Raw genomic sequence first — 27,776 nt, 5'->3', positions numbered from 1 at the left:
TTTACGAGTCTCAAAGCGGCTTACAATCACCTTCCCTTCCCCACAACAGGCACCTTGTAGGTAAGTGGGGCTGAGAGAGTTCTGAGAGAACTGTGACTGGCCCAAGGTCACCCAGCTGGCTTCATGTGGAGGAGTGGGGACTCAAACCTGGTTCACCAGATTAGAGTCTGACACTCGTGGAGGAGTGGGGAAGGAAACACGGCTCTCCAGATTAGAGTCCACTGCTCTTAACCATCTCTTATCCCGGCACCCACCTGGATTCATCTCCTGTGGCCTCCACACCAAAGTGCTCGCACACCGCCGGCCAGAACTGCTCACGCCACGTGATGAAATCCTCTTCCAGGCTGCCGGAGAGAAGGAAAAAAATGTGATCCAGGGAACTAAAACATTGTTTCCTGCTTAGAAAAGATCTCCCCCCTCTGCTAGCTTCCAGATTTTCTGCAATACCAAACACATAAGAGCTCTGTAGAATAAGGCCTAAGGGCCATTTAGCCCAGAATCCTGTTTTCCAGAGAGGCCAAGCAGATGCCCCTTGGAAGCCCGCACAAGCCAAAGTCTCCCCCGTTGTGACCCTTTAAAAAAAAAATCTAATATGTATGTCCACACGCATCCATGCAGTGCTTCCTTACTCTTCATTGAACCAAGCTTTAAGGGATCATGCTGTTTTTGAAAACTGTTTTATCCGTACAAAGTAAATGCTTAAGACCTTGTCAATGAGCAATAAAGGTTGTTGTTGTTACTCTTCATTGATTTAATAACCTACTCCTATTACACATTGCCCTGACCTGGATGGCCCAGGCTAGCCTGAACTCGTCAGATCTCAGAAGCTAAGCAGAGTTGGCCCTGGTTAGTATTTGGATAGGCAACCTCCAAGGAACACCAGGGTCATGACACGGAGGCAGTCAATGGCAAACCACCTCTGAACGTCTCTTGCCTTGAAAACCCCACCAGAGGTTGCCGTAAGTCAGATGCGATTTAACAGCAAAATAAAATTACACATTGTAACTAATATTTCATCTATTCCATGTCTCAACTAAGAACAACAAAGAAGAAAGCATTACTGTTAAGTTACATTTCGAAACCCTGAATTGCAAAAAAAGGAAAAGCAACGCTAGGCTCGCTGCTAGGTTGGCCCACCAGCCAACTGGCGACCACCAACTCCCACGGCCACTCACTTCCCGTCGTCGTCTCCTAGGCCGAGCTCAAAAATCCGCTGGGCGCCAAGCTCCTCCAGTCGCTTGTCCACGTATTTCCCCATGGCGTTGAAATGTTCGTATGTTTTGTTCCCAAGTCCAAATACCTGGAAGGCAATGGAGGGGTTTGCGGGTTCAGATGCAGCCAAGTCCAGAGAACGTCTCCTTGAAGAAGAATGGGCAGCCAGGCTGCCAGGACACTGTGATATCATTGAACTAGAGCAGTAATTCACAACCTAAGAGCTGGCATGGTGCAGTGGTTGGAACATCAGACGAGGATCAGGGAGATCCAGGTTCGAAATTCCACTTAGAATCATAGAGTTGGAAGGGACCACCAGGGTCATCTAGTGTAACCCCCTGCACAATGCAGGAAATTCACAACTACCTCCCCCCCTTACACCCCCAGTGACTCCTCCATGTCCAGAAGACAGCCAAGATGCTCTCCCTCTCATGATCTGCCTAAGGTCATAGAATCAGCATTGCTGACAGATGGCCATCTAGCCTCTGCTTAAAAATCTCCAGGGAAGGAGAGCCCACCACCTCCCGAGGAAGCCTGTTCCACTGAGGAACTGCTCTGTTAGAAAATTCTTCCTAATGTCTAGACAGAAACTCTTTTGATTTAATTTCAACCCGCTGGTTCTGGACCGAGCTTCTGGGGCAACAGAAAACAATTCAGCACCATCCTCTGTATGACAGCCCTTCAAGTACTTGAAGATGGATATCATGTCCCCTCTCAGTGTTCTCTCCAGGCTAAACGTACCCAGCTCCTTCAACCTTTCCTCCAGACCCCACTTGGCCGTGGAAGCTTGCTGGATCACCCTGGACCAATCACACACTGTCAGCCTAATCTACATCTCATGCAATGACGCAGAAGAGGAGAGGGGAACGACTTGGGTCCCCATCTGGACAGAGAGGTGGGCTGTAAATGAACTAACAAAACAAACAAACCCCAGTTTTCCCATGTGGACAGCACAACTGTGAACAACGGCTACAGTGTCAACGCAATATCCCAACTATGAGCGGGAGTAGCCTCTGCTTGCCAACTTGGCCTGCAGGGCACCGTTTGTGCCAGCTTTCGTATAGAGGGCTTTCATGAAGAGGATGGCGCGGAGTTGTTTTCTGTTGCCCCAGAAGGCTGGACCAGAACCAATGGGTTGAAACTAAAACAAAAGAGTTTTCGGCTAAACATCAGGAAGAACTTCCTGACAGTTGGCGCGGCTCCTCAGTGGAACAGGCTTCCTTGGGAGGTGGTGGGAGCCCCCTTCTTTGGAGGTTTGTAAGCAGAGGCTAGATGGCCATTTGTCAGCTATGCTGATCCGGTGATCTTAGACAGATCGTGAGAGTGAGTGCAGGAAGGGTTGCGTCAGTGTTCGGCTCCCGTGGCCCTTCCTTACATGCCCAAGAAAATGCCAATCGCCACTTTGGGGTCAGGAAGCAATTTTCCTCCAGAGCATGAATCCCAGAGGGTTTTTTTGCCATCTTCTGGGCATAGAGCAGGGGTCACTGGGAGTGTGGGGGAGAGGTAGTTGTGAATTTCCTGCATTGTGAAGGGGGTTGGACTAGATGACCCTGGAGGTTCCTTCCAGCTCTATGTTTCTATGAAACCTTTGGGAGGTAAAGGGCTGGATAGTCAATGGAGTGGGGGCAGTGTGAGGCATGACAACCATTGAAGAGGAGGAGAAGGAAGAGGAGGAGAAGACTGCAACAGTCAAGGCAAGAGATAACCGGAGGGCGAGCCAGGGCTTTCCCCGAGGGGCAGGGAGGGACAGCTGCTTCATTTTGTGGATCACAGACCGTAATCGAGGCAAAGGAAGAACACACAGAAAACCAGCCAAGTTAGGCATCTGGGTAATGTCTGGCTGAGCTTATTAACAGCCAGAGGCATAAAAGGCAGATTGTTCCAGCTCATAATTCAATTGCAGTACAGGAAAGGAGCAAATTTATCTGGACGCAGGCCAAAGACTTCTCAAATCAGCCAGCTGGACAGCAGTAACGGGGAAACAACTTCTTTTAACGTTCATGAACAGCAAAGATGGTTCTGCGTTGACTTGGCACAATTTTGGTACACGGCGTCTGATGCCCTGCATCCCACCCTCCAGCCTTGCCTCTCCTGCCCCCCTCCAGGCACTTCAGCAAGAGTAAGACTCGCCGCCACTCAAAACGCACCATGGTCATGTCTCCGAGGCAAGAGTGGCCAAAGAAAACAAGAGAGACTCACTGCGAATTTGATGCCGGAGAGGTTGGCGTCCGTCTCCTGCAGCCAGTCGTAGAAGTCTTGGGCGTTGTCCGTTGGGTCTCCCTCCCCGTAGGTGGCCATGCAGAAGACCGCCAGAGCCTTCTCGATCTCAGTAAGGCGACTCAGGTCGGACTGGGAAGGAAAGGAATCAGAAAGAGCGTTGGCTCCTGAGAGCTGGTTTTTATACCCCAATTTTTTCTCTAGCTTTAAGGACTCTCAAAGTGGTTTACATCAGAAGTGGAATTTTGGAGCTTCGACCTGCTTGTGTTCGAGAAGCTCCTGCTCCCTTTTAAAAGGCCAAGCCAGCCACTTTGGGTAGAAGAAGAAGAAGAGTTGGTTTTTATATGCCGAATTTCTCTACCACTTAAGGAAGGACTCAAACCGGCTTACAATCCTTTTCCCTTCCCCACAACAGATTCCCTGTGACGTAGGTTGGGCTGAGAGAGCTCTAACAGAGCTGTGACTAGCCCAAGGTCACCCAGCTCGCTTCGTGTGTAGGAGTGGGGAAACCAACCCAGTTCACCAGATTAGCCTCCGCCGCTCGTGTGGAGGAGTGGGGAATCAAACCCGGTTCTCCAGATCAGACTCCGCCGCTCCAAACCACCGCTCTTAAGCACTTCACCATGCTGGCTCCCAGAGCAGCAGCCAGTTCTAAGCTGGCCTTCTGTGGCACAGCCCCCTGCCTGTGAGCCCAGTCGCCTACTGCGTGCCTTACTGGTTGTGTTCAAGGGGATCTTGAAAACCCTTGCCTTTATTGAGATCTCTGATGGTGTGTGCCTTTTTGCTACAGGTTACAATCACTTGTCATTATTTTCTCTCTTTTGTCTGCTTAAAGGAGCCCAGTGGTGCAGAGCGGTAAGCTGCAGTACTGCAGTTAAAGCTCTGCTCATGACCTGAGTTCGATCCCGACCAAAGTCAGTTTCAGGCAGCTGGCTGGAGGTTGGTAAAACGAGTACCCAGCTTGCTGGGGGTCAAGTGTAGACGACTGGGGAAGGCCATGGCAAACCACCCTGTAAACACAGTCTTCCTAGTAAACGTCATGATGTGATGTCACCCCATGGGTCAGGAATGACCCACTGCTTGCACAGGGAACTACATTTACCTTTGCCCTTATCCGCTGAATGGTTAATTATTGTTGACTATTGATTTGCTAAGAGATTTTCTGCTGAAAAATGAGTCTTCATTCTTGTTGGCAATAAAAACCACAGTGCACACTAACATATCGATTGAAGTTTGGGCTAACCAAAGGAAAGTTTTTGAACTTCACAAGGCTCTGTTTACTTAGTCTATGAACAGGCTGCCTTTCCTCCATCAATAGGGTTGCCAACTTCCAGGCGGTGGCTGGAGCTCTCCCGCTATCACAACTGATCTCCAGGCGGCAGAGAGCAGTTCCCCTGGAGAAAAAGGCTGCTTTGCAAGGTGGACTCTATGGAATTATACCCCATTGTAGCCCCTCCCCTCCCCAAACCCCATCCTCCTCAGGCTCTACCCCCAAAATATCCAGGTATTTCCCAATCTGGAGCAGGCAACGCTATCAATCAAGGAATTTGAGAGAGTGTTGGTGGGGGTTGTCTCAGGCAGCCTCCCTATCCGGGCACTGACCGAAGAATGGTAAACTCCTTCTATCTAGGACAGTCGTCCTCTTCCACCGAGCGCGCAGCTTCGGGAGGGACGCACATGGAGCGGTGAGGAAGGGAGGGGACACCCACCTAGCCAGCCAGGTCAGCCGAATCAACCCTGGCGATCAACGGGGTGATGGACGTCTCAGCCGGATCTCCCTCACGTCAGCAGGCACTGACTGGATGCGGCCCTGCCTAGCCTCAGCAAGGGGGTGGCATCACACATACACCCCAACCACATGCAGGAGGAGACTGCCGTTGTCACAGCCAACTTATAGCAACCCCGTAGGGTTTTCAAGGCAAGAGACGGACAGAGGTGGTTTGCCGTGGCCCGCCTCTGCATAGCAACTCTGGACTTCCTTCATGGTCTCCCAAGTACTAACCACCAGGGCCGACCCTGCTTAGATTTCATGATTGGACAAGGTCGGGCCACCCTGGCCCATCCAGGTCAGTGCCCCAACCACATGGCGGTGGGATAGAATCATAGAGTTGGAAGGGACCACAAGGGTCATCTAGTCCAACCCCCTGCACAATGCAGGAAATTCACAACTGCCTCCCCCCCCCCCCAGTGACCCCGTATGCCCAGAAGGTGGCCAAAAAAGTAAAAACCCTCCAGGATCCCTGGCCAATCTGGCCTGGAGGGAAATTACTTCCTGACCCCAAAATGGTGATCGGCATTACGGTGGGCATGTAAGAAAGGGCCACGAGAGCCAAGCACTGACGCAAACCTCCCTGCCTTTCCCTCTCATGATCTGCCCAAGCTCACAGAATCAGCACTGCTGACAGATGGCCATCTAGCCTCTGCTTAAAAACCTCCAAAGAAGGAGAGTGCCGTCAAGTTAGTGCCAACTTATGGCCACCCCTTGGAGTTTTCAAGGCAAGAGATTAACAGAGGTGGTGTGCCACTGCCTGCCACTGCGTTATGACCCTGACTCCCTGATGGTCTCTCGTCCAAATACTAACCAGTGCTGACCCAGCTTAGCTTCCCACATCTCACAAGATCAAGCCAGCCTGGGACTTCCAACCACATACTGGGATCCAAAAGGGACTCTGAAAGATGTTTGCTTTGTGGCACGCTGCTTCAGACAGACAACCCACAACTCAAGAGGGAATTGTGTCTTAGATTAGTATTATGATTGCAGAGACGTTAAATATGTTTGATAAGATGCGATAAGGCAATCATTGTTTGACCAATTATACAATTAGCAAACGCTTAAATATTTCTTTTACTACTTGGGTAACTAGTTGATAATATTACGGCGCTGAACAGCATGGCAATGCAATCTGTTTGACTTATTTCTATCTTTGTCCTTTCAATTGCACTGTGGGTACCCCTATTTCCCCGCCCCCTCTTTTCCTTTTGTATCCCTTCTTTTATAAAATTTTAAAAATGAGGGGATTGTGTCATAATGACACAGATCAATTCCTAAAGGAGTCCAGGGTTCCTTTTTTTTTTTTTTTAAGTTCAGGAAACATGATGCAGTTTTAACCAATTATGAGACTTTCCCCTCATATGTTATTATGACTTGGGGTCACCCAATTCATTGGCTTGGCGTAAGCTTCAGGGAAGGCTTCAGAAAGAACCTCCTTCAGCCATGAGATGTGCAGTCACCAGAGGTCTCGAGCTTCAGCGTGTTTTTTTTAGTAAACAGACAACTCCACAATGGAAAGAGGTCTATAATTAACAGCGGTCGATCCCAAGTGGCTCCACTGAAATCCAGAATATGCCTGCAAGCACCAGTTGCCAGGAGGGTGAGGGTGGCGGCAGGAGAGGGTGAGAGCCAGCATGGTATAGTAGTTAAGAGAGCCAGCACGGTATAGTAGTTAAGAGAGGTGGTCATCTCCTTAAAACAATCTAGATGGTGAGTATTCTTAGATGGTATTCTTGGGAGCCAGCGTGGTGTAGTGGTTAAGAGTGGTGGTTTGGAGCGGTGGACTCTGATCTGGAGAACCGGGTTTGATTCCCCACTCCTCCACATGAGCAGTGGATGCTAATCTGATGAACCGGGTTGGTTTCCCCACTCCTCCACATGAAGCCAGCTGGGTGACCTTGGGCTAGTCATGGCTCTCTTAGAGCTCTCTCAGCCCCACCTACCTCACAGGGTGTCTGTTGTGGGGAGGGGGAGGGAAGGTGATTGTAAGATGGTTTGATTCTTCTTTAAGTGGTAGAGAAAGTCGGCATATAAAAACAAACTCTTCTTCTCCTTCTTTATTCCCTGCTTGCGAGCTTCCTGGGGGGCACCCGACAGGCCATGGTTGGAAACCGGTTGCTGGACTAGAAGGATCCATTTGGGTCTTATCTGGCAAGGTTTAGACAGCTTACACAAAAGGATTTGCTTTCGAGGCAGGTCCGTCGTCAAGGCAAAGAGGCAAAGTTGCCAGCAACGTACCAAGTCGTACTCCTCCGGGTCAGCGGACATGCCCCGCATGCCATACCGATGGGCGTCTTTGGCCAGGCGGTTGGCAAACTCTTCACCGGTCCCTGTCTGGGAGCCATAGAAAACCACTATGTTTCTGCCCTAGAACAGGAGTGGAAAAAAACAAAAACCAGGAATTAGCAACGGGTCCAAAAAAGCCCGTACCGAAATTGCTCATCCAAATTCAGACTCTGCTGCTCCAGGGTCCTGAGACAGGAGATATGCTAGCTGTATCTGAAGAAGTGAGCTGTGGCTCACGAAAGCTCCTATCCTGCCAGAAATGTTGTTAGTCTTTTTTTTTCCTCCTGGTAAGTCATTTTATTTGCCGTCATAGGCCATCCAACAAATTGAGTTTACATTACTGAATAATATAAAGTAAAACAAGTACAAAATACAATTAAAATTTAAATGTTTAAAATGCAAAAAAAAAATGCAGAGGTACATAGCTAATCAATATCAAAGAGAACGAAAGCGGTATATTATTAAAATTGGAATGCTTAATAATAGCAAAAGCTTGGTAAAATATCTTGTTAAAAAAAGCTTGGGTCCTGATACAGGAGATATTCTAGCTGAAGAAGGGAGATGTGGCTCACGAAAGCTCCTACCCTGCCAGAAATTTTGTTAAGTCTTTAAGGTGCTGCTGGACTCTTGCTCTTTTCTACTGCTATCGACAGACCGACAAGGCTGAGTCAACCTTGAGCTGGCTACCTGAACCCGATTGAACTCAGGCCATGAGCAGAGTTGGACTGCAGTACTGCAGCTTACCACTCTGCGCCACGGGGCTCTCTTGGCATTACTGATTTTAATGCATTTGTGTGTTATGTGTGTTAAGTGCCGTCAAGTCGCTTCCGACTCATGGCGACCCTATGAATGAAAGTCCTCCAAAATGTCCTATCTTTGACAGCCTTGCTCAGATCTTGCAAATTGAAGGCTGTGGCTTCCTTTATTGAGTCAATCCATCTCTTGTTGGGTCTTCCTCTTTTCCTGCTGCCAACTTTTCCTATCATGACGGTCTTTTCCAGTGACTCTTGTCGTCTCATGACGTGACCAAAATACGATAGCCTCAGTTTAGTCATTTTAGCTTCTAGGGTCAGTTCAATGCATTTACAAGGTATTTAAATTGAATGTAAGCTGATTCGGGCATAGGTTGAAAGAAATTGTGGCTAATATCCAAACAGTCACCCCAAAACAAGGGAACCAAAAAGTGATCCCCCGCTTGTGATGTCAGCCAAGAAAAAGAACACAAGGAGTCTAGACTAACGTACCGTCTTTTTCATTTTTTCAATAAAGCTGCCCTCATTGGTCGATTGTGTTCTGCAAGAGAGAAAGCGAAAGAAACACGTTCAAACTTCCGTATCCACATCACTTTTTTCTATTTCATCTTTTAAAAAAAAATGCAAAGTGCCAGACAGTCATTTGCCTGGTCTCCCCATCACATCCACATAAGGTCAGAGCATTCTCAAGCAAGCCATTCACCTAGTCACCTGCGGTGAACAGAAAACTATCGTCAGGTGACCAAGGACACTTTTTGGAAATTGGAGAGACTGATTCTCGTTCAGCGTGGTGTAGTGGTTAAGAGTGGTGGTTCGGAGCGGTGGACTCTGATCTGGAGAACTGGGTTGGATTCCCCACTCCTCCACATGAGCGGCGGAGGCTAATCTGGTGAACTGGACTTGTTTTCCCACTCCTACACATGAAACCAGCTGGGTGACCTTGGGCTAGTCACAGTTCTCTTAGAGCTCTCTCAGCTCCACCTACCTCACAGGGTGTCTGTTGTGGGGAGGGGAAGGGAAGATGATTGTAAGCCGGTTGGATTCTTCCTTTAGCCACCATGTCTAGGAGCCACTGATAGACTTGCCCTCCATGAATCTGTCTAATCCGCTTTCATGCCTGCGGCAATCACTACATCCTCTGGCAGCGAATGGCAAATTTGCCTTCTTTTTATCCAATAAAAGCTCTATGATACATCACTCTTGAGCAGTGAATAGTTATTAATCACATATCACCTAACAGACAAAAGGATTTTTTAAAAATTTTGCAGCTGCTAGAGCTCTTTTTGGATCCTCGTCAGCGAGTAGAAATGTAACTAGGTCATAAGGACACAGCCAGAATGAACTGGCAAACACGGTGAAATATTGTGCCTCCTGAAATTAGCGTACAAAGGACCCTCCAAAAGAAAATGTGCAATCGTGTCGATCCATCCTAGGGAACGGGGGCAGATGCATGCTGAACAAGGTAAATGTATGAAGCTTCCCCTCATATGACCTTAAGCAGATCATGAGAGGGAGGGCATCTTGGCCATCTTCTGGGCACGGAGTAGGGGGTCACTGGGAGTGTGGGGGGAGGTAGTTGTGAATTTCCTGCATTGTGTAGGGGGTGACTCTGGTGGTCCCTTCCAACTCTATGATTCTATGATTCTAAAACTGCCAAGGAGTGGGCATTTAGTCTGGCCAGAATTAACAATCTTAAAAGGATTTGGGAGGTCAATAGATTGGCATAGGAGGAAAGAGATTTCAGAGGGGAAAACCCCCGAAATGGGATGAACCAATGCAAAGTGCTCTAAAGGCAGAGCTTCAGTGATCAATTAATTTTACACAATTTCTCACCAAAGCAAACACTGCATAAAGGCCCAGGTCCTGGATAGTATCCAGGTTCACACGAGAGCCAAGAGTTTCGCAAAGACAGTCTTCAACCATATTGACCTGTAAGGGTCCTCTTTCCAAGAGGGCCAGATAGCCCTTAACTGCTCAAATATAGCTTGATGAACAATCTAAACGCTCATAACAAAGCCCTTGCCCCAAGGGAATGTTGACCTAGTTCTGAACAAAGAGCCACGCCAGCTACGAGGAATGTCTAATAATTTTTGCAAAAAGAATAAAAGAAGATGGTCAATATTTTAATTAGCTGAAATAATCCTTACGGCTACTCCATCGAGTATAATTGGGACTACTTTTAAGTTAAAAACTTGAACTGGAACATAGTTCCCACCACTGTTTTTTTTGTGGGGGGGTTAATATGCTTGCCAGCACAGGTTTTTGCCTTTTTTGTTTTGTTTATCAGTGACTGATGTGGTCCCCATTTTAGATGGCAGGCAAAAAGAGTACCCAAATATGAAAAACCCTTCACTTGTATTTTCCCCCCATTCAGAGTGAATTCCATATCTCAATAATTTTCTGTAAAGTATTTCCTTTTGTCTGTCCTGAATCTACTGCCCATCAGCTTCATCGGATGCCCTCAAGTTCTAGTATTTGGAGAGAAGGAGAAAAGGGTCTCTTTGTCAGCTGTCCCCAGCCCATGCATGATTTCATAAACCTCTGTCATGTCCCCCTCCCACTTCCTCCAGGAAGTCTGCTTCACTCTAGCAAGTTCTCTGGACCAGACCAGGGTAAAAACAAGGCGGTCTTCCACTCTTCCGAATCGGGGCCAAGATCCCACCAGCTCTCTCTGGCCTCCTAACAAATACTGCCCTGGAGAGCCAGCATAGTGTAGTGGTTAAGAGCGGTGGTTTGGAGCGGTGGACTCTGATCTGGAGAACCGGGTTCGATTCCCCACTCCTCCACATGAGCAGCGGACACTAATCTGGTGAACCGGGTTGGTCTCCCCACTCCTACACATGAAGCCAGCTGGGTGACCTTGGGCTAGTCACAGTTCTATTAAGAACTCTCTCAGCCCCACCTCTCTCACAGGGTGTCTGTTGTGGGGAAGGGAAGGTGATTGTAAGCCTTGTGGGGAGGGGAAGGGAAGGTGATTGATTCTGCGTTAAGTGGTAGAGAAAGACGGCATATAAAAACCAACTACTACTACTACTCTTCCTCTTCCCCCCAAGGTGGCCAGGTTGGCCTTTTAAAAGGGAGCAGGAGCTTCTCGAAGGCAAGCAGGTCAAAGCTCCAAAACTCCACTTCTGATGCAACAGTCTAACCCCGGCTGCTCATAAGCCCTGCTTCTGATGGCACAGACAAAGGACGAGCCGCCTGATGGCTCTCCAGCAGCCGGTCTTCAGCTGTAACACATCTGGAGGGGGAGAATCCTGCAGCTGGGCCTTGAGAACGGGGGGGGGGGAGGAGGAAGGAGAGATGGCTTCATTGGGTCCCATTTCAAAAGACTAAACAGGCGGCGAGCTGGCTGAAAAGCAGCGGAGCCAAGAGAAGGGACTTGGAATTCTCTGCCTCTTTCACAATGGCAGAAGAATGTGTGGCTGGGTTCCCAGCCGGGAGAAGGAAGAAAACAAAAGAAGGGCCAACTATGGATTGAAGGGGGATGGACGGGACACCACACTAAATAAGGCAGAGCCAAGGTCAGAACTCAATGGAGAGGGGTGGAGCCTGGCTGGAAAAGGGAGGAGCCAGGGCATAACTTTTTGTGGATTCAAGGCGTTGGGGGGGGGGGAGATAAAATACCATGCAGCGCATGGAGGACTTTATTTAAGAAGGCACTCCAGGAAACTCTGCTCCGGTTTTACAGACCGTTTGTAGGCGCTAGCAGATGTGTCCATGGTAGAAAAGCCATATGCAGAAAATTAACCACCCCCCTGCTCCTGTTTACCCAGCTGTGGATCATCATTATATAGTATAGAATCATAGAGTTGGAAGGGACCACCAGGGTCATCTAGTCCAACCCCATGCACAATGCAGGCAATTCACAACTACCTCCCCCACCCCCAGTGACCCCTACTCCATGCCCAGAAGATGGCCAAGATGCCCTCACTTTCATCATCTGTTTAAGGTCATAGAATCAGCATTGCTGACAGATGGCCATCTAGCCTCTGCTTAAAAACCTCCAGGGAAGGAGCGCTCACCACCTCCCGAGGAAGCCTGTTCCACTGAGGAACCGCTGTTAGAAATGTCTTCCTAATGTTTAGATGGAAACTCTATACATACACAGAGCACATTTCTTGAACGGGCGGGGGAGACCCAAGCCATGCACAGGTACCTAACGGCATAGAAACCTCTGACACCCAGTACTAAGAGGCAATTTTGAGGGAGGGCCTTGGCCTCTTTGCCTTGACAGCTGGCTCTCCAGGGCAACAGTCTGGCCTCTGTGTGAAACAGGATGCTGGACTCGATGGACCACTGGTCTGATCCAGCAGTAGCGTTGCCAGCTCTGGGCTGGAGTCTGAGGACGGGAGGGACTTCAGCAGGGTATAATGCCATAGAGTCCACCTTCCAAGGCAGCCATTTTCTCCAGGGGAAGTGACCTGTCGCCCGGAGATCTTGGAACCCAAGATCTCGTAATAGCGGGAGACCTCCAGGTGACACATGGAGGTTGGCAACCCAATCCAGCAGCAATTGTATAAAGAAAAAATGTTTATAATATGTGGGGAGGCAACTATTGTTAATTTTGCCCCCCTTCAAAAAAAATGTAGATCCATACCTGGGTTCAACGTGTCTGCCATGCAAAGATCCAAGCAAGACACTTGGCAGTGCCATTTCGTAGTTGGGTATTTTTGCGGTTTAGGGGGGCTCATTAGTGGAAGGTCACCTCGCCTTCCATCTCCGGGATAAACACCGAGGCCGACTTGGCTGTGATTCGCAAAATTGCCTTTGAAGCGCTCCCAAACGGAAGCAACTTCACCCCGCTTCCCAGGAGCCTTGGTTCGCTGCTCGGTCGATTTCGAGGGCCAGGATGTTCCACCCACCTAAACCACCGACTCCTTCCTGGGGGATAATTAAAAGCCAATGCTACTTACTCCCACCTCCTCTCTCCAAACCTCAAGGGTTTCCCTCCCTGTCGATAATGTTCACTATCACACACGCATACCCGAAATGTGGCCCTTTTACTCATCCTCGGTTCCTAAATTTTGCCAACATGAATTAGAACGGCCCTGCAACCCAATTACTAGCTGATATATTGCATTATCACCCTGTTCTCCCTCCAAGGAATTTAGGGTTGTGTACATGGTTTTCCCCTCCTCCCTTTTACCCTGAGAGGTAGCAGAGCGCATGTGACTGGCGAGTGCCATGGCCGAGTAAGGAGAGGAACCCAGATCTCCTCAGGCTTAGTCCAACACTCTAATCCAGGGGTGTCAAACATACAGCCCACGGGTCAGATCCACCCCCTTCAGAGCTCTTATCCAGTCCACAAGCCAGCCAAGGCAGCAACCCCCCCCCCAGTCCCCATCTGGGCGGGCGAGGCATGACCCACCCAACCAAGTGACATTTATGTCATATAATCCGGCCCTCATAACAAATGAGTTCTACACCCATGCTCTAATCACTACACCACATTACTTCTCTATCCACACATCTGTGCTGATGAAGGGAAAGAGAAGAAGGCCGTGGCTCAGTGGTAGAGCCTCTGCTTGGAATGCAGAAGGTCCCAGGTTCAGTCCCCGGCATCTTCGGTTAAAGGGACTAGGCAAGTAGGTGATGTGAAAGACCTCTGCCTGAGACCCCGGAGAGCCGCTGCCGGTCTGAGTAGACAATGCTGACTTTGATGGACCAAGGGTCCGTTTCAGTATAAGGCAGCTTCAAGTGTGTTCATCAACTCTTCCAATTCCTGATCTCCTGCATGAAATTCCAAGTCACCGCAGGAGAGGAAATATTTTGCAAACACAGAGGAGAATCGTCTTTGTTCCTATTTGAGGGAGGCCACTGGGTTTGGAAGAGATATCCAGCCCTTTACCATTCCCTGACCACCTTAACTGTCATTATTGGGAGGTATAAAGGGCACTAGGAGCCCTGTGGAGCAGAGTGGTAAGCTGTAGTACTGCAGTCAAAAGCTCTGCTCACGACCTGAGTTTGATCCCAGGGGAAGTTGGTTTCAGGTAGCCAGCTCAAGGTTGACTCAGCCTCCCATCCTTCCGAGGTCGGTAAAATGAGTACCCAGCTTGCTGGGGGTAAAGGGAAACATGACTGGGGAAGGCACTGGCAAACCACCCCGTAAACAAAGTCTGCCTAGGAAACGTCGGGATGTGGCGTCACCCCATGGGTCAGGAAAGACCCGGTGCTTGCACAGGGGACCTTTACCTTTTTATTAAGGGCACTAGCTAGTCCAAATAAAATGATCCTGGGAATGTGCTCAAACTCCATACGTTGTAAAGGGCCTCTGGGGCCATCTCCCATTTCCTAGTTGGAGACAGGCTGGCGGAAGAGGAGCAGTAACTTCTCCTCCATTTTGCCCGCTGTAAGGGAGCGGGATGTATGCATGTGCATGGATCCAAGAGGAGCAGATGGAGTCGAGGGGAGTGAAGCTGGGAAACGTGGTTAGCAAGGGCAGCCATGGAAGGCACCTTGTCCGAGCCCCCCCCCCCCCACCAAAACTTAGAGCTGACCCCAATACTAAGCAGGATACCTAAGCAAAACTCCCACGTGCAGAGGGAGTAGTAGACGTTGGGGGCAAACCAGCAAGAGATGGCCAACACCCTCCTGCCCCGCTGGTGAGTTTTGCAAACTGACTGGCTACTGTTGGAAACAGGACCTTTGCATTCAGCCGGCTGAACATGGGTACCAAGTCGATGGCTCTTTCCCCAGCTTCCCCACTGGCTGCCATTTTTGGGCAGTGTGATGGCTGTCTAGATGAGCCCCTGGCAACCCCCCTGACCCACACCTCACCAAAGAAGCCTCTGAGCCTTGTGCCAACTCCCAACCCGCCCCAGCGCAGCCCAGCAAACTAGGCTTGTAGGTCACCTCTCAGGCCTGTGTGTACCAGGGAGCCAGGATGAAGGCTGGGATGGAAAAGGACAGCATCCAATTCATGCACAAGAAAAATCTGACCTATACGTCTTATTTTTAGAAAAAACACCCATAGCTTTACACCCTTTTTATCACCTTTTTATGACTGAAATATCTGAAGCTTTATAGAAATTTGGGTACCAAGTCGCAGTGTTGTGGCTCAAGCAAAAAGAAATCCGCGGGACATGTAATTCTTGGGGAAGGGTTGCCACTATACACAGCTACTGACTTGGCAATCACCGAATGACAGAAGGATTTGAATTTGGGGCCAAAGTTTGGAGGCAAAGCAGGGGGAAGAAGCAGGGAAGCCGAAGTACTACATGTGGTTTCCAGTCTGGTGGTGGAAATCCATCTGTCACTGCCTGCTGTGTCTGGCTTCCAGAAGCAAACGGTGTGTGTGTGAGAGACAGAGACAGAAGGACAGTGTGACTGTACTGGCATGGATAGTGATCCGGGCTGGCCACAACTGGTACTGAAAGCTGTAAACTTCGTGGAGGAAGAGCACCGCTCTGCAACATCTGGGCAGAGTTTACCGCCGATATCAACAACCCAGTGAGGCTGAGAAAACAAAGCCCCCTTCCCCGCCCCATGCCTGCGACAGACCGATCTCAGCCATGGATTCCCTAGGCAGCCTTAAGCCTATCTGAAGAATGAGACGTGACTCACGGAAGCTCGAATCAAAATGAATGCTGTTAGTAGGGTTGCCAACCTCCAGGTACTGGCTGGAGGTCTCCTGCTATTACAACTGATCTCCAGCTGATAGAGATCAGTTCATCTGGAGAAAATGGCCACTTTGGCAATTGGACTCTATGGCATTGAAGTCCCACCCCTCCCCAGATCCCTCCCTTCTCAGGGTCTGCCCCAAGAACCTCCCGCCGGTGCCAAAGAGGGACCTGGCAACCCTAGCTGTTATTCTTTAAGATGCCGCTCGACTTCTGTTTCACTCAGCCTTAGAGCCAGCGTGGTGTAGTAGTTAAGAGGGGCGGACTCTGATGTGGAGAACCGGGTTTGATTCCCCACTCCTCCACATGAGCGGCGGACTCTAATCTGGTGAACCGGGTTGGTTTCCCCACTCCGCATGAAGCCAGCTGGGTGATCTTGGGCTAGTCAGTTCTCTCCGAGCTCTCTCAGCCTCACCTACCTCACAAGGTGTCTGTTGTGGGGAGAGGAAGGGAAGGAGATTGTTTGATTCTCCTTAAAAGGCAGAGAAAACTGGCATATAAAAACCAACTGTTCTTCTTAACCATTGCCATTCCCCTCTCAGCCTCAGCCCTACATGAGTAAAAAGCGGACAGCAATACCAATCGCCCTTATGGGGCTGTCGGGAAAACCCAGGCACTTTTTATGCATGATAAGCATTATTAAGGCTAGGAAGAGAGTCTTGGATGCTGAAACGTTAGATACTGTTCTCGGGGAGGCTGGCATCTGAAAGACGTCACATTGTGGCTTATAAGTTTGGAAACACATTCCTTGGCCTGGCTTTTCCCTTAACTTTAGCGCTCTACACACCCAGAGGACACTTTAGGGGAGAGCAGGAAAAAGAAATGAAAAAGCAAAGTAACTCCAGGGAGCTGCCATTGTCCATGCACCCTTCTGAAATTCACAACACTCTCCCCAGGCCGAGCTTCCCCAGATGCCCTCCGCCCATCTCTCTTGGCTGAGCCGTGTTCTCAAACCAGCCCGGCACTGGAAATGGGCGGCACACCATCCAAAGCGTCGCCAAGACAGCGGCTGTACCCTTCAGAGACGGCTGAGAGGGGTGCCTGAGAACGAAAGAGAGACTCACCCCCCCGGAGAAGGTTCCTCCTGCAAGCCGGAGTACGCGCAGCCCATGGTGAGTCTGGGGCCGTGGCAGGGGTGGCGCTCCCGAGCCCCCGCGGTTTCATGCCAGCCGCAGGGAGCCGGGCAAGGCTACGCTCTGCCCCCACGGAGGGATGCGTGCACGGATTCCCATCCTGTCCCCCTCAGCTCTCGCAGCCAGAGGCCGGCCTCCTTTCGTTGAAAGGCAGTGGGGCCAGCATACCAAGGCGCTGTGGCGAGCCCGTCCTCTGGGACTCGTGCCGGCTGCTTTTGAAGTTACCCGGAGGGTCCGGCAGAGTCCCAAGAACTCCAACATCTGGCAGCAGCAGAAAGGAATGAGGAGAGAGACTCAAGAATGAAAACTCCCAGGGTTCCTTGCAACCCAAGACACCCACACACACACACACACACTTTTGCCATTCAAAAGGAGGGGGGAATAGTTTCCCAGCAAAGGACTTGTGTTACCCAGGCAACAGTTTTTGCATTATTTTTCTTTTAATTAGAAAAGAGCTCTTATGTTGTTATGTTCTCTGTCTCTCTTGTCTAATTAAAAGCAACTCATTTGCTCCAGTGGTTAACGTTGGTTGCAAAATCTATTTACAAGCAATCCAAATTAATTTTAGCTTAGAAAGAAGGCGGCTAAGTGGAGACATGATAGAGGTCTATAAAATTATGCATGGTTTGGAGAGAGCGGACAGGGAGAAGCTTTTCTCCCTCTCTCATAATACTAGAATGTGGGGTCATCTGCTGAAGCTGGAGGGAGAGAGATTCAAAACTGATACAAGGAAGTATTTCTTCACACAACACATAGTTAAATTGTGGAACTCCCTGCCCCAGGATGTGGTGATGGCTGCCAACTTGGAAGGCTTTAAGAGGGAAGTGGACATGTTCATGGAGGAGAGGGGTATTCATGGCTACTAGTAAAAATGGATACTAGTCATGATGCATACCTATTCTCTCCAGGATCAGAGGAGCATGCCTATTATATTAGGTGCTGTGGAACACAGGCAGGATGGTGCTGCTGCAGCCGTCTTGTTTGTGGGCTTCCTAGAGGCACCTGGTTGGCCACTGTGTGAACAGACTGCTGGACTTGATGGGCCTCCGTCTGATCCAGCATGGCCTTTCTTATGTTCTTAGAAATAAGGATGGCTTGCTTGTGAACTGGACCAAGTTTATTATTGTCTGCTCTGGTTGGCGGCGCTCGCCAGGGTTTCCGGCAGGGGAGGATCTCTGGAGATGCCAGGTACTGAACCTGGGAATTTTGTAGGCGAGCCCGGCTTTCTACCAGTGAGCCAAGGTTTCTTTTGGTGTGAGTGTGGGGGGGGGGGGCGGGTATGAGGGAAGATCTATGTTAACATACCTGGTAGCCATCCAAATACTAGTTTGCCCCCCACTCCAATCCCCGCTTTAGAAAAGCCCTTTTAAAACAGTAGGAAAGGGGGGCATCAAGGAATTAATACTCTCATCCTCTCTATAAGCCTGTAAGGTAGGTCAGCAGAACTACGTCACCTGGCTTTTGGAAACTGCCTGTTGCATCTCTGCATGAGTCAGTGCAGAAAGCCAATTTCAGTCGGGGGGCTGAAATTCGGTCTGATCTGTGACCAAACGTTCCCTGCCTGCAGGGTATCACCCCAAGTGCAGCTGAGTTCCCTAGATAACTGCTGTGGTTTTTTACGGCACGCCAAACCATAAGACAAAACAGTAATTACCACAACAACCCCACCAAGGTCCATGTTCACACGCTCTCATCAGAGCCAATTCAAACATTTAGAACAGCTTAAACTACATGCCCCATGGCGCAGAGTGGTAAGCTGCAGTACTGCAGTCCAAACTCTGCTCACAACCTGAGTTCGATCCCGACGGAAGTCGGTTTCAGGTAGCCGGCTCAAGGTTGACTCAGCCTTCCATCCTTCTGAGGTCGGTCAAATGAGTACCCAGCTGGCTGGGGGTAAAGGGAAGATGACTGGGGAAGGCACTGGCAAACCACCCCGTAAAGAAAAATCTGCCTAGTAAACGTCGGGATGTGACACCACCCCATGGGTCAGGAATGACCCGGTGCTTGCACAGGGGACTTTTACCTTGCCTGTACATGCCAGTGTAGCACAGCAGTTAGAATGTCAGGCTAGGAATGGGGAGACCCCAAGTTCAAATCCCACCTGCATGTAGTTAGGGCAAAATGAGTGTTAAGTACAGTACCCTGAACTCCTTGGAAGAAAAGAAGGCTAAAAATGACATGTGCTTAAATAAGGGGGGTGGGGAACAACTGCTTGTTTGAAAACATTCAGCCCAACAAGCCTCTCTTTGGCACGGGGGCTCTGTCAGAGAAAATAATCCCATCGATGTCCCTGCCCAATATCTTCCCTCGATGTCTTCCCTCCCCAAACCCCACCCCCCAAACCTCCCACAGGTGGCAAAGAGACCTGGCAACCCTAGGGTGGAACCTTTTCCAGAATTCAACCAGTACCCGGATAGTGTTGCTTGTACAACATCGGAACTGGCTCTGACTGCTAAAAGGGAAATCTCTTCTTCAGCAGCCTTTTATTCGCCTTCTAAAAAGCTACCGGGGTGGATGCCATCCTACTGCTCCCATTGTGAAAAGTTTATTAATATATTTATTGCCCACCTTTCCTTTTAGCTCAAGGTTGAAGCCTCCCTCCAGTTTAAGGAGCCTTAAGTGACTTTTCCATTGGAGGGAATGACACATGTGAAATGCGTCAATCGATAAATCTCGCTTCTTAAAATATTCCAGTGGGAGAAAACCCACTGGAACATGCACACTAGCGCACACGGATCTGACCTGTCACACAGATCAACTGACTGGTCACAAGCGGGCATACATGATCACCTATCATTTGAACTTTTGGGAGGAAAAGCAGCGTGGTATAGCCCTATCCTGACAGATCTCTGAAGCTACGCAGGGTCAGTACTTGGACGGGAGACCGCCGAGGCTGACTCTGCAGAGGAAGTCAATAGCAAACCACCTCTGCTTCTCACTTGCCTTGAAAGCTCCTTGCAGAGGTTGCCAAAAGTCGGCTGACGGCACTATACCATTTAATACAGGTTTTATAGATCTACTATTTATCAACAGAGGCTTGAGGTAATTGTTGATGGCATCATATATTCTTATGGCATTGGTGCCATTTTGTGTTAGAGCTGATCTCAGTAGCTCTAAATCTGGATTTGTAAAAATTAGGGATAATTGGTTGCGTAAATGCTCCGACCATTTGAGTCTCCTAAAATCCGGTACTATACCCTCTGCATATTCCGGAACTGGCCTCATTAGAGAAGCATGCCCATTGTGTTAGGTGCTATGGAACACAGGCAGGATGCTGCTGCAGCCATCTTGTTTGTGGGCTTCCTAGAGGCAACTGGTTGGCCGCTGTGTGAACAGGCTGCTGGACTTGATGGGCCTTGGCCTGATCCAGCATGGCCTTTCTTATGTTCTTATGACGTTAGCTTTGGTTTTAAGCAACAAACTCTGTGGGCAACGGTCACTCATACAGGAATCAATAACCTCATACTTATCCACCAAATTGACTAAATTATCAGGTATGGCAACGTAGTCTATTGTACCCGCCCTGCAGGTTGATAAGACAGGTGAAAGTCCCTCCTGATGAATCGAATGTAGGACCATGCAATACATATAAATTATTTAATGAAAGCAACTGACGGCACTATACACCCACTTCATTTGAACTTTAGGTAACGCTGTCAACTGTTCTCTGAACCTAAGAATGCTGCTGCGTAGGACCGAGGAATGTCCAGCTGGCCTCGACCAGGGCCAGGGCTTTTTCTGCCATGACCCCTGCCTGGTGGAATAGGCTCTCCAGTGAGACCAGGGCCCTGCGGGATCTTAAAAGAATTCCACAGGGCCTGTAAAACAGAGCTATTCCGCCAGGCTTTTGGTTGAGGCCAGCTACGGTTTCCTATATATGATTGCCGGCCTCCCTGACCCTCACCGTTGTTGTATCTTAGTCCATCTGCTTGCCTAGTTATAACTTTTTACATTTAGAGGGCGCCTAAATAGTTTTAGAATATTTGGTTTTTATAACCTTAGAGCTATTTTAAATGCTGTTTTAATGGTTTTATTGATTAAATGGGTTATCACTCTCTTGTATGCTGCTCTGAGCCCAGTCTCGGACGGGGAGAGTGGGGTATTAAATTGAAATAATAATAATAATAATAATAATAATAATAATAATAATAATAATAATAATAATAATAATAATAATAATAATAATAATAGAGCAGCTTCATGTTTCAATTTCATTCCGGTTGCGTTAGTTAGCTTGCCCCACCCTCACACACCCCCAGCAGCAATGGGGGGGGGGCAAACCAAGCAGCAGAGCACAGCCCCTCCTGCTGGCCACCTGTCAGAACAACAGACTCCCCCCAACAGGAAGAACTGGCTTGCTGTCAAACAGGCACAACATGCCTTGCAAAACTGGCTTCTGTGTTTCACCAGGAGCTAGTATCTTTTCGGCATTTCAGCCACAGCTGTCACTTTGCTTTATTTCTGTACAATTTTGCTTTTTTTTAAAAAAGTGAAATTGTCACCGAAGGCGGACTCTGGTGACTTAGGATAAAAGCCAGAAGACCTTCGGCCTTTCACAATCGTAATTCCAGAGCGGTCATCGTGTGCGTGTCGCAGCAAAATTCAACATGAGCCCAGCGGCACCCTAAAGACTAATAAACTTTATTCGTCTTTAAAACTCCACTGGATTTCTGTTTATTTTCACAGTAATGGTTAACCGACTCAGGTACAAGTAACAAACCCACTAAAGCATCTTCTTTGTTCCATTAAAAAGAGCCAGAGTCCAGTAGCACCTTAAAGACTAACAAAATTTATGGCACGGTGTGAGCTTTCGTGAGCCACAACTCTTCTTAAGCTCTCACACCCTGTCAGAAATGGTGTTAGTCTTTAAGGTGCTACTGGACTCTTGCTCTTTTCTACTGCTACAGACAGACTAACACAGCCACCCATCGTGATCTTGTTTCCATTAAGTCTGCGTTTTAAAAATATATATATATGGACCAAATGAAGCTGCCTTCTGCCAAGGCAGTCTATCAGTCTGCCCAGCTCTGTCCTGAATTCTCAGACCAGCAGTGGCTCCCTGGGGGATCAGGAACTCAAAAGCCTTCCCCAACAGCAGGCAACGGGAAAGCTTTCGCCGGAGAGGCTGAAAACTGGACCTGGAACCTTCCGCATGATAAGCAGGTGCTTCGCCACTGAACCACGGACCCTAGCAATTAACCAACCCTCCTCTGACCGCTCGAACGCCCACCCCTGCGTCGACCACTTACACTGCTGGCTGGATTTTGGCAAAATCCGGGACCTCCTCTTTTTTCTTGCGGAAGAAAAACCAGTAGGTCAAGAGACCGATGATGGCAGCTAAGAGGAACATATCTATTATCATGCTCGAGGAGCTGGAAGCTTCCGGGCCCTACGTAGGCGAAGATTCTTCGGGGGACGGCGCTGTCCTCTCGGCAGCCGAGAAGCTGAAGAGGGAGACAGAAACGGGGGTGTCAGCTTTGTTCGGCAAACCCTTCAGCTGTCAAAAATGTTATCGTTTAAATATCAACAAGCTCACAATCTTGGTCACCCGGGTATACCTGGCGGAACTCACTGCCACAAGCTGTAGTGGCGGCCGCTGGCTTAGATGGCCGTAAAAGCGGATTAGACAAATTAGCCAAGGAAGTTAAATAGGACCTCCATGTTCGGAAAGAGTGTACCTCTAAATACCAGAAGCTGGGAGCACAAAGGAAGTTGGATCACCTTTTTAATTTTTATTATATGATATTAATAAAAACAAAACATGAGACTAATTACAAAAAGAACTGAGATTACTAGAAATGATATAGAAGGAATCATGCCAAGGTCTCCTTTAGAGATAGCTTAGTAAACCTATAATAAGAAACATATTATTACTTGGAGAAAGATTTAAAAAATCAATAATAAGTACAAGAGTATGCAATATATGGGAGGATAAGTCATTAAGTGATACAAATCGCCTCAGTAATAAGTACAAGAGAATGGTAGGATAAGTAATTATATTTGTCCCTGTTATGTAGATGGTTTCTCAGATAGTTTGAGTAAATAATTATATTTCTACAATGAGTCAAGTTCAAAATTTTATTATTACTTTACAGCAACTCAACTTGAGTTAACTCCATCTTATTTGAGACTACAGGACAGTAAACACAATAAGTATTATCAACAATTCATGACTTCCATATCAGAATTGTATGCTTCTTGCCGTACCCACTCCCCCCCACAAAAAATTTATCATAAAATTCATTGCTTGGCCTTTTGTTCACATAGTTTGTCAATTTTGCCATTACTGCGTATTCTGCTAATTTACTCTTCCAGCCTTCTACATCTTCTCACACTCTTCTGACTTCCATTTTGTTGCCAGTGTTAATCTGACTGCTGTTACCATATATTTACACAGTTCTTCTGTGGCTTTTGTTATATTTATTGGTATGATTCCCAGCAGTAGGATCACCTTGATGCCTCACTTGTAGGCTGGAAACAGGATGCCAGGCTTAGACGGCCCTTTGGCCTAATCCAGCAGGGCTCATCGTGTGGATTTCCCTCCGCCCCCGTATGAGCAAGGTGGCATACTTGCAATCTGCACCCTGGCTGGTCACGTCACCTGGATCGCCACACCCAAAAAACCTCTTGCAACAGGGCACCTGGAAGCGGTGATTGCAAGAACACACTAGCGGCCTGACTTTTCCTCCGGAAGAAAAACTCACATCCACCCTGACTACACTTCCTTCCTTGTACGGGTGCCGTTTCTCCCAACGCAAGCAAAAACAAATAAATATTAGATAATGCATCAAAATCCCATGGGGGGGAGGCAACACACCAAAGAATAAGAGTTCAAAAATCCACGGCAGTAAAATAGCGATACTTTGCTCCTACCTATCGCTTCCAAGTATTCAAAGCATGAATTCAACACATGCTTGTGACTGGGGGGAAACAAGAAGGGTGACGAAGGAGAGGCCATTTATGCAGGGTCAATTTTGATGCCCGCTCAAAGCTCTTTTTAAAAATGCGACCTTTAAAATGCTTATTCACGGTCCCTACGCAAAAAAAGAAATGCCACACACATACCCCACTCGCCTGCTCCTTTGTTCCTTCCATTAGCCAACCGCCGTTTGCATAGCTAACGGGTGGCTGTCATTTTTGCATGGTTCCTTCGGGGGATTCTTCGGTGTGGGGGCGGCGCAAACACAAAAGGTCGTGATACAGGGGCTCTTAAGAAATGGGAAGCAGGTATGTGCCAGCTTCGCAGTCACTTCCTGGATGACAGTTCAGCATGCAAAGCTCAAAAAAAAAAAGGATGCGGGGCACTTCAGTCTGGGATGCGCAGCTAAGTACCAAGCATAAATGGCCAGAGAGTTTGGAAGGGAAAAAACGTCCCTACTCTAGCCCCAGGGGAGAGGAATAGTCTTAGAGGAAAGAGGTATTCCTGGCCCAAGTTTTGTGAGATAATCACTTTAAGCGCTGTGAAGTTATTCCTACAGAGAGAAAAAGGGAGAAGGGAGAATCTCCATACTTCCTCGTTTTAGGCCCCAGAGTATACACATGAACCTCCGTGTGCAGCAGGTGCTGGGACTAAGCTACCTTAAAGAGTTGGAAATTTACTTAATAATTTAAGTAAATTTTACTTAATAATTTACTTAATAAATTTTACTTAATAATTTAAAATAACACTTGTGCTGTACTTGTTGAGCAACTCATTATTTATAGAGAAAATGTGCACCTTTCCTTAATACTAGGTTTTCCTCCAATACCTTTCCCTGTGATGTATAATGAAATTCTATTTTATTGTTGAACTGAATAAAGCCTCTAGCATTTCAATTATATCAGGTAAAAGGATGTAGGAGACGAGGGAGATATTTGTCCCCCCCCCCCGACACATAAGGCTTGGGGTCCTGCCAAATCACAGATCACTTTCTTAGACTCGGATGTTGCAGGCCTAAGCAGAATTACACCCTCTAAACCCAAGGATCTCAATGGATTTAGGGCCAAACGTCACATTAAGTTTTATAACAATGCTCCAAGAGAGAACCGTGACTCTAAGATAACTGCCCCGAGAGAGCTCTAAGAGAACTGTAACTAGCCCAAGGTCACCCAGCTGGCTTCATGTGGAGGAGTGGGGAAACAAACCCGGTTCTCCAGATTAGAGTCCACCGCTCTTAACCACTAAACCACGCTGGCTCTCATGCTGGGGAGGACCTCAACAGAGTATAAAGCCATTCAGTCCACCCTCCAAAGCAGCCAATTTCTCCAGGGGAACTGATTTCTGTCATCTGGAGATCAATTGTAATACCAGGAGATCTCCAGGCACCACCTGGAGGTTGGCAACCCTCAAAGTTGGGTTTTGAAAGGTACGGCTCTGCTCAGGAGAGCACTATAAACGCCATGAGCACTCCCAAAAACTGGTGGAAAACTGTTGGCGAAAAAAAATTATGAATGGGTCGAGAATCCTATCTGAAATGTATAATCACGCTGTGGGTTTTTTTTCTTTGAAGAATTCTGAGCTTGTTTTGGCTGGGAGGGGGTAGTAGACAGAGATGGAGAGCAATTTTTCGCCATGAGCATTTATAAAGTGCTTCAAAACACTACCGCACATACACTTTGTTGGTATAATCCAGACAACATCCCTGTAATTTTGGCTAGTATTATCATCATTCACCCATATTGCAGAGATTCAAATAGGGGACTTCCCAGTTTGCATCACAATGCCTGAACACATGAAGCTGCCTTCTACTGAATCAGGCCCTTGGCCCATCAAAGTCAGTATTGCCTTCTCTGACCGGCAGCGGCTCTCCAGGGTCTCAGGCAGAGGTCTTTCCCATCACCTACTCGCCTGGTCCCTTGAACTGGAGATGCCGGGGGTTGAACCTGGGACCTTCTGCATGCCAAGCAGATGCTCTGCCACTGAGCCACGGCCCCTCCCCAATGCCTGACCCATTAAACTTAACCAGTTCGCCATTCTCACCTTCCTTGAAGTATCTAAACTGAAGCTGTTCATTTCAGCCTACCCTCAATCCTGTAGCTTCTGCCTAGTCCCTAGCAAAAGTTTCCCTCCTTTCATAGCCTCCCCCATCAGTCCCCTCTGCAAGAGTAGGAATTCAGCCAATGGGGCTCTCCTGTCTGCAGTGCCCTTCTGTGACACTACAGCTGCCTAGCCAATCACTGATTACTATTACAGAGGCCTGTTATTATGGAAAAAAACATGATTTGAGAAAATGTTCCAATGCATCATAGCTTCTGGCTTGTACGCCAGGGAACCGGACAGGAGGGCAGCAGACTGCCTGCCCAAGCTCACAGTGGAGGCAACACTCGAACCCAGAACTCCAGGGACCCCTCGGGCTTGAGTTTCAATGCAACCAACCTGAAGTTCACTGCCTCTCAGCGGCATTTTAAAACCACAGAAAAGCACGGCAAAGCAGAAACCAGACCAGCAGCATTCCTGCTCGTCTTTTCCGAAGGAATGTGGGCTAACACCAATACCAATTGTCAACTCTCACAGCAGGGCTATTCAAAATAACAAGAAGGCAAAGCTTTCCAAAAAGCCAACAGGTCACTGGAGCCAAAGCCATTTAAAGGGACAAAACTGCCTGATTTTTTTTACAAAATTGTCCTTCCCAAAACAGAATATAAACTCTTCCAGACGCTTCCCTACTATCATCCACAGCGTTATCTGCCGATCCTGTATAGGGTTGCCAGATCCGGGTTGGGAAATACCTGGAGATTTTGGGGGTGAACCCTGAGGAGGGCGGGGTTTGGTAAGGGGGGGTACTTCCATGGCGGAAAAGCTGGATGAGTCAAGCGGGAGGCATAAATAAGGGCAGAAGTACTGGGTGGGGCAACAAGCTCCACGTCGGATGCAAATGGGAGGAGAGCAGTGCGCAACATGTCTTGCATCCTGAAGGCGAGTTACGCAAGTGCTGAGCATCTTCTTCTGCCTCCCATAATCCAGCGCAATAGCTAAAGCTGGTCTCTGATTTTCGAAAAAGACACTCTAGTCAAATATTTTTGCCCAGGAGCAGTCAACGCAACTGCGCCCAGCTCCCAAAATGGTCGCACTTCCTCTTTCTGACCCAAATAAACCACTACCAGGTCTTCCGGCAACGATCTGAAACAACGTACAGTTAAATTGTGGAACTCCCTGCCCCTGGATGTGATGATGGCTGCCAACTTGGAAGGCTTTAAGAGGGGAGTGGACATGTTAATGGAGAATAGGCTACTAGAAAAAATGGATACTAGTTATGATGCACACCTATTCTCTCCAGGATCAGAGGAGCATGCCCATTATATTAGGTGCTGTGGAACACAGGCAGGATGGTGCTGCTGCAGCTGCCTTGTTTGTGGGCTTCCTAGAGGCACCTGGTTGGCTGCTGTGTGAACAGACCGCTGGACTTGATGGGCCTGGGTCTGATCCAGCATGGCCTTTCTTATGTTCTTAAGGGTTCCCAAGTTCCCCCTGGCCACCAGCGGGGGATGGGAGGTTGCCAGATCCAGGTTGGGAAACTCCTGGAGATTTGGCAATGGAGCCCAGGGAGGACAGGGACTGCAGTGGGGTACAGTGCCACAGAGTCCACCCTCCAAAGCATCCATTTCCTCCAGGGGAACTGATCTCTGTCATCTGGAGATGAGCTGTAATTCCAGGGGATCCCCAGGTCCCACCTGGAGGCTGGCATCCCTATCTGAAACACCAAACAGCCACTGCCCAAGTATGAATGTTGTGCCATCTACATAGCGTTCCCGCTTGGAGGAGCTCACAATCTATGGGGGTTACCGCACTTGTATTCCCAGTGATGTA

General features: G+C 48.4%; 1 protein-coding gene across 1 annotated transcript in view; it reads right to left on the bottom strand.

Moving 5' to 3' along the window:
- LOC130491511 (NADPH--cytochrome P450 reductase) overlaps nt 1–22,394 on the bottom strand; it is a 33,476-nt gene extending 11,082 nt beyond the window's left edge. Inside the window, exons 1-6 of the mRNA XM_056865260.1 lie at nt 22,240–22,394; nt 8,731–8,779; nt 7,439–7,567; nt 3,412–3,561; nt 1,176–1,300; nt 255–344 (exon numbers count right to left, since the gene is read on the bottom strand). Coding sequence (XP_056721238.1) covers nt 255–344; nt 1,176–1,300; nt 3,412–3,561; nt 7,439–7,567; nt 8,731–8,779; nt 22,240–22,352 — 656 coding nt within the window. The 5' untranslated portion in view covers nt 22,353–22,394. The remainder of the gene's footprint in view (nt 1–254; nt 345–1,175; nt 1,301–3,411; nt 3,562–7,438; nt 7,568–8,730; nt 8,780–22,239) is intronic.
- Between the last annotated feature and the right edge of the window lie 5,382 nt (nt 22,395–27,776).

This window comes from Euleptes europaea, chromosome 19, assembly GCF_029931775.1.
Source record: "Euleptes europaea isolate rEulEur1 chromosome 19, rEulEur1.hap1, whole genome shotgun sequence".
In the NCBI taxonomy this organism is placed as follows: Eukaryota; Metazoa; Chordata; class Lepidosauria; order Squamata; family Sphaerodactylidae; genus Euleptes; species Euleptes europaea.
This window is presented reverse-complemented; position numbering and strand designations above follow the sequence as displayed.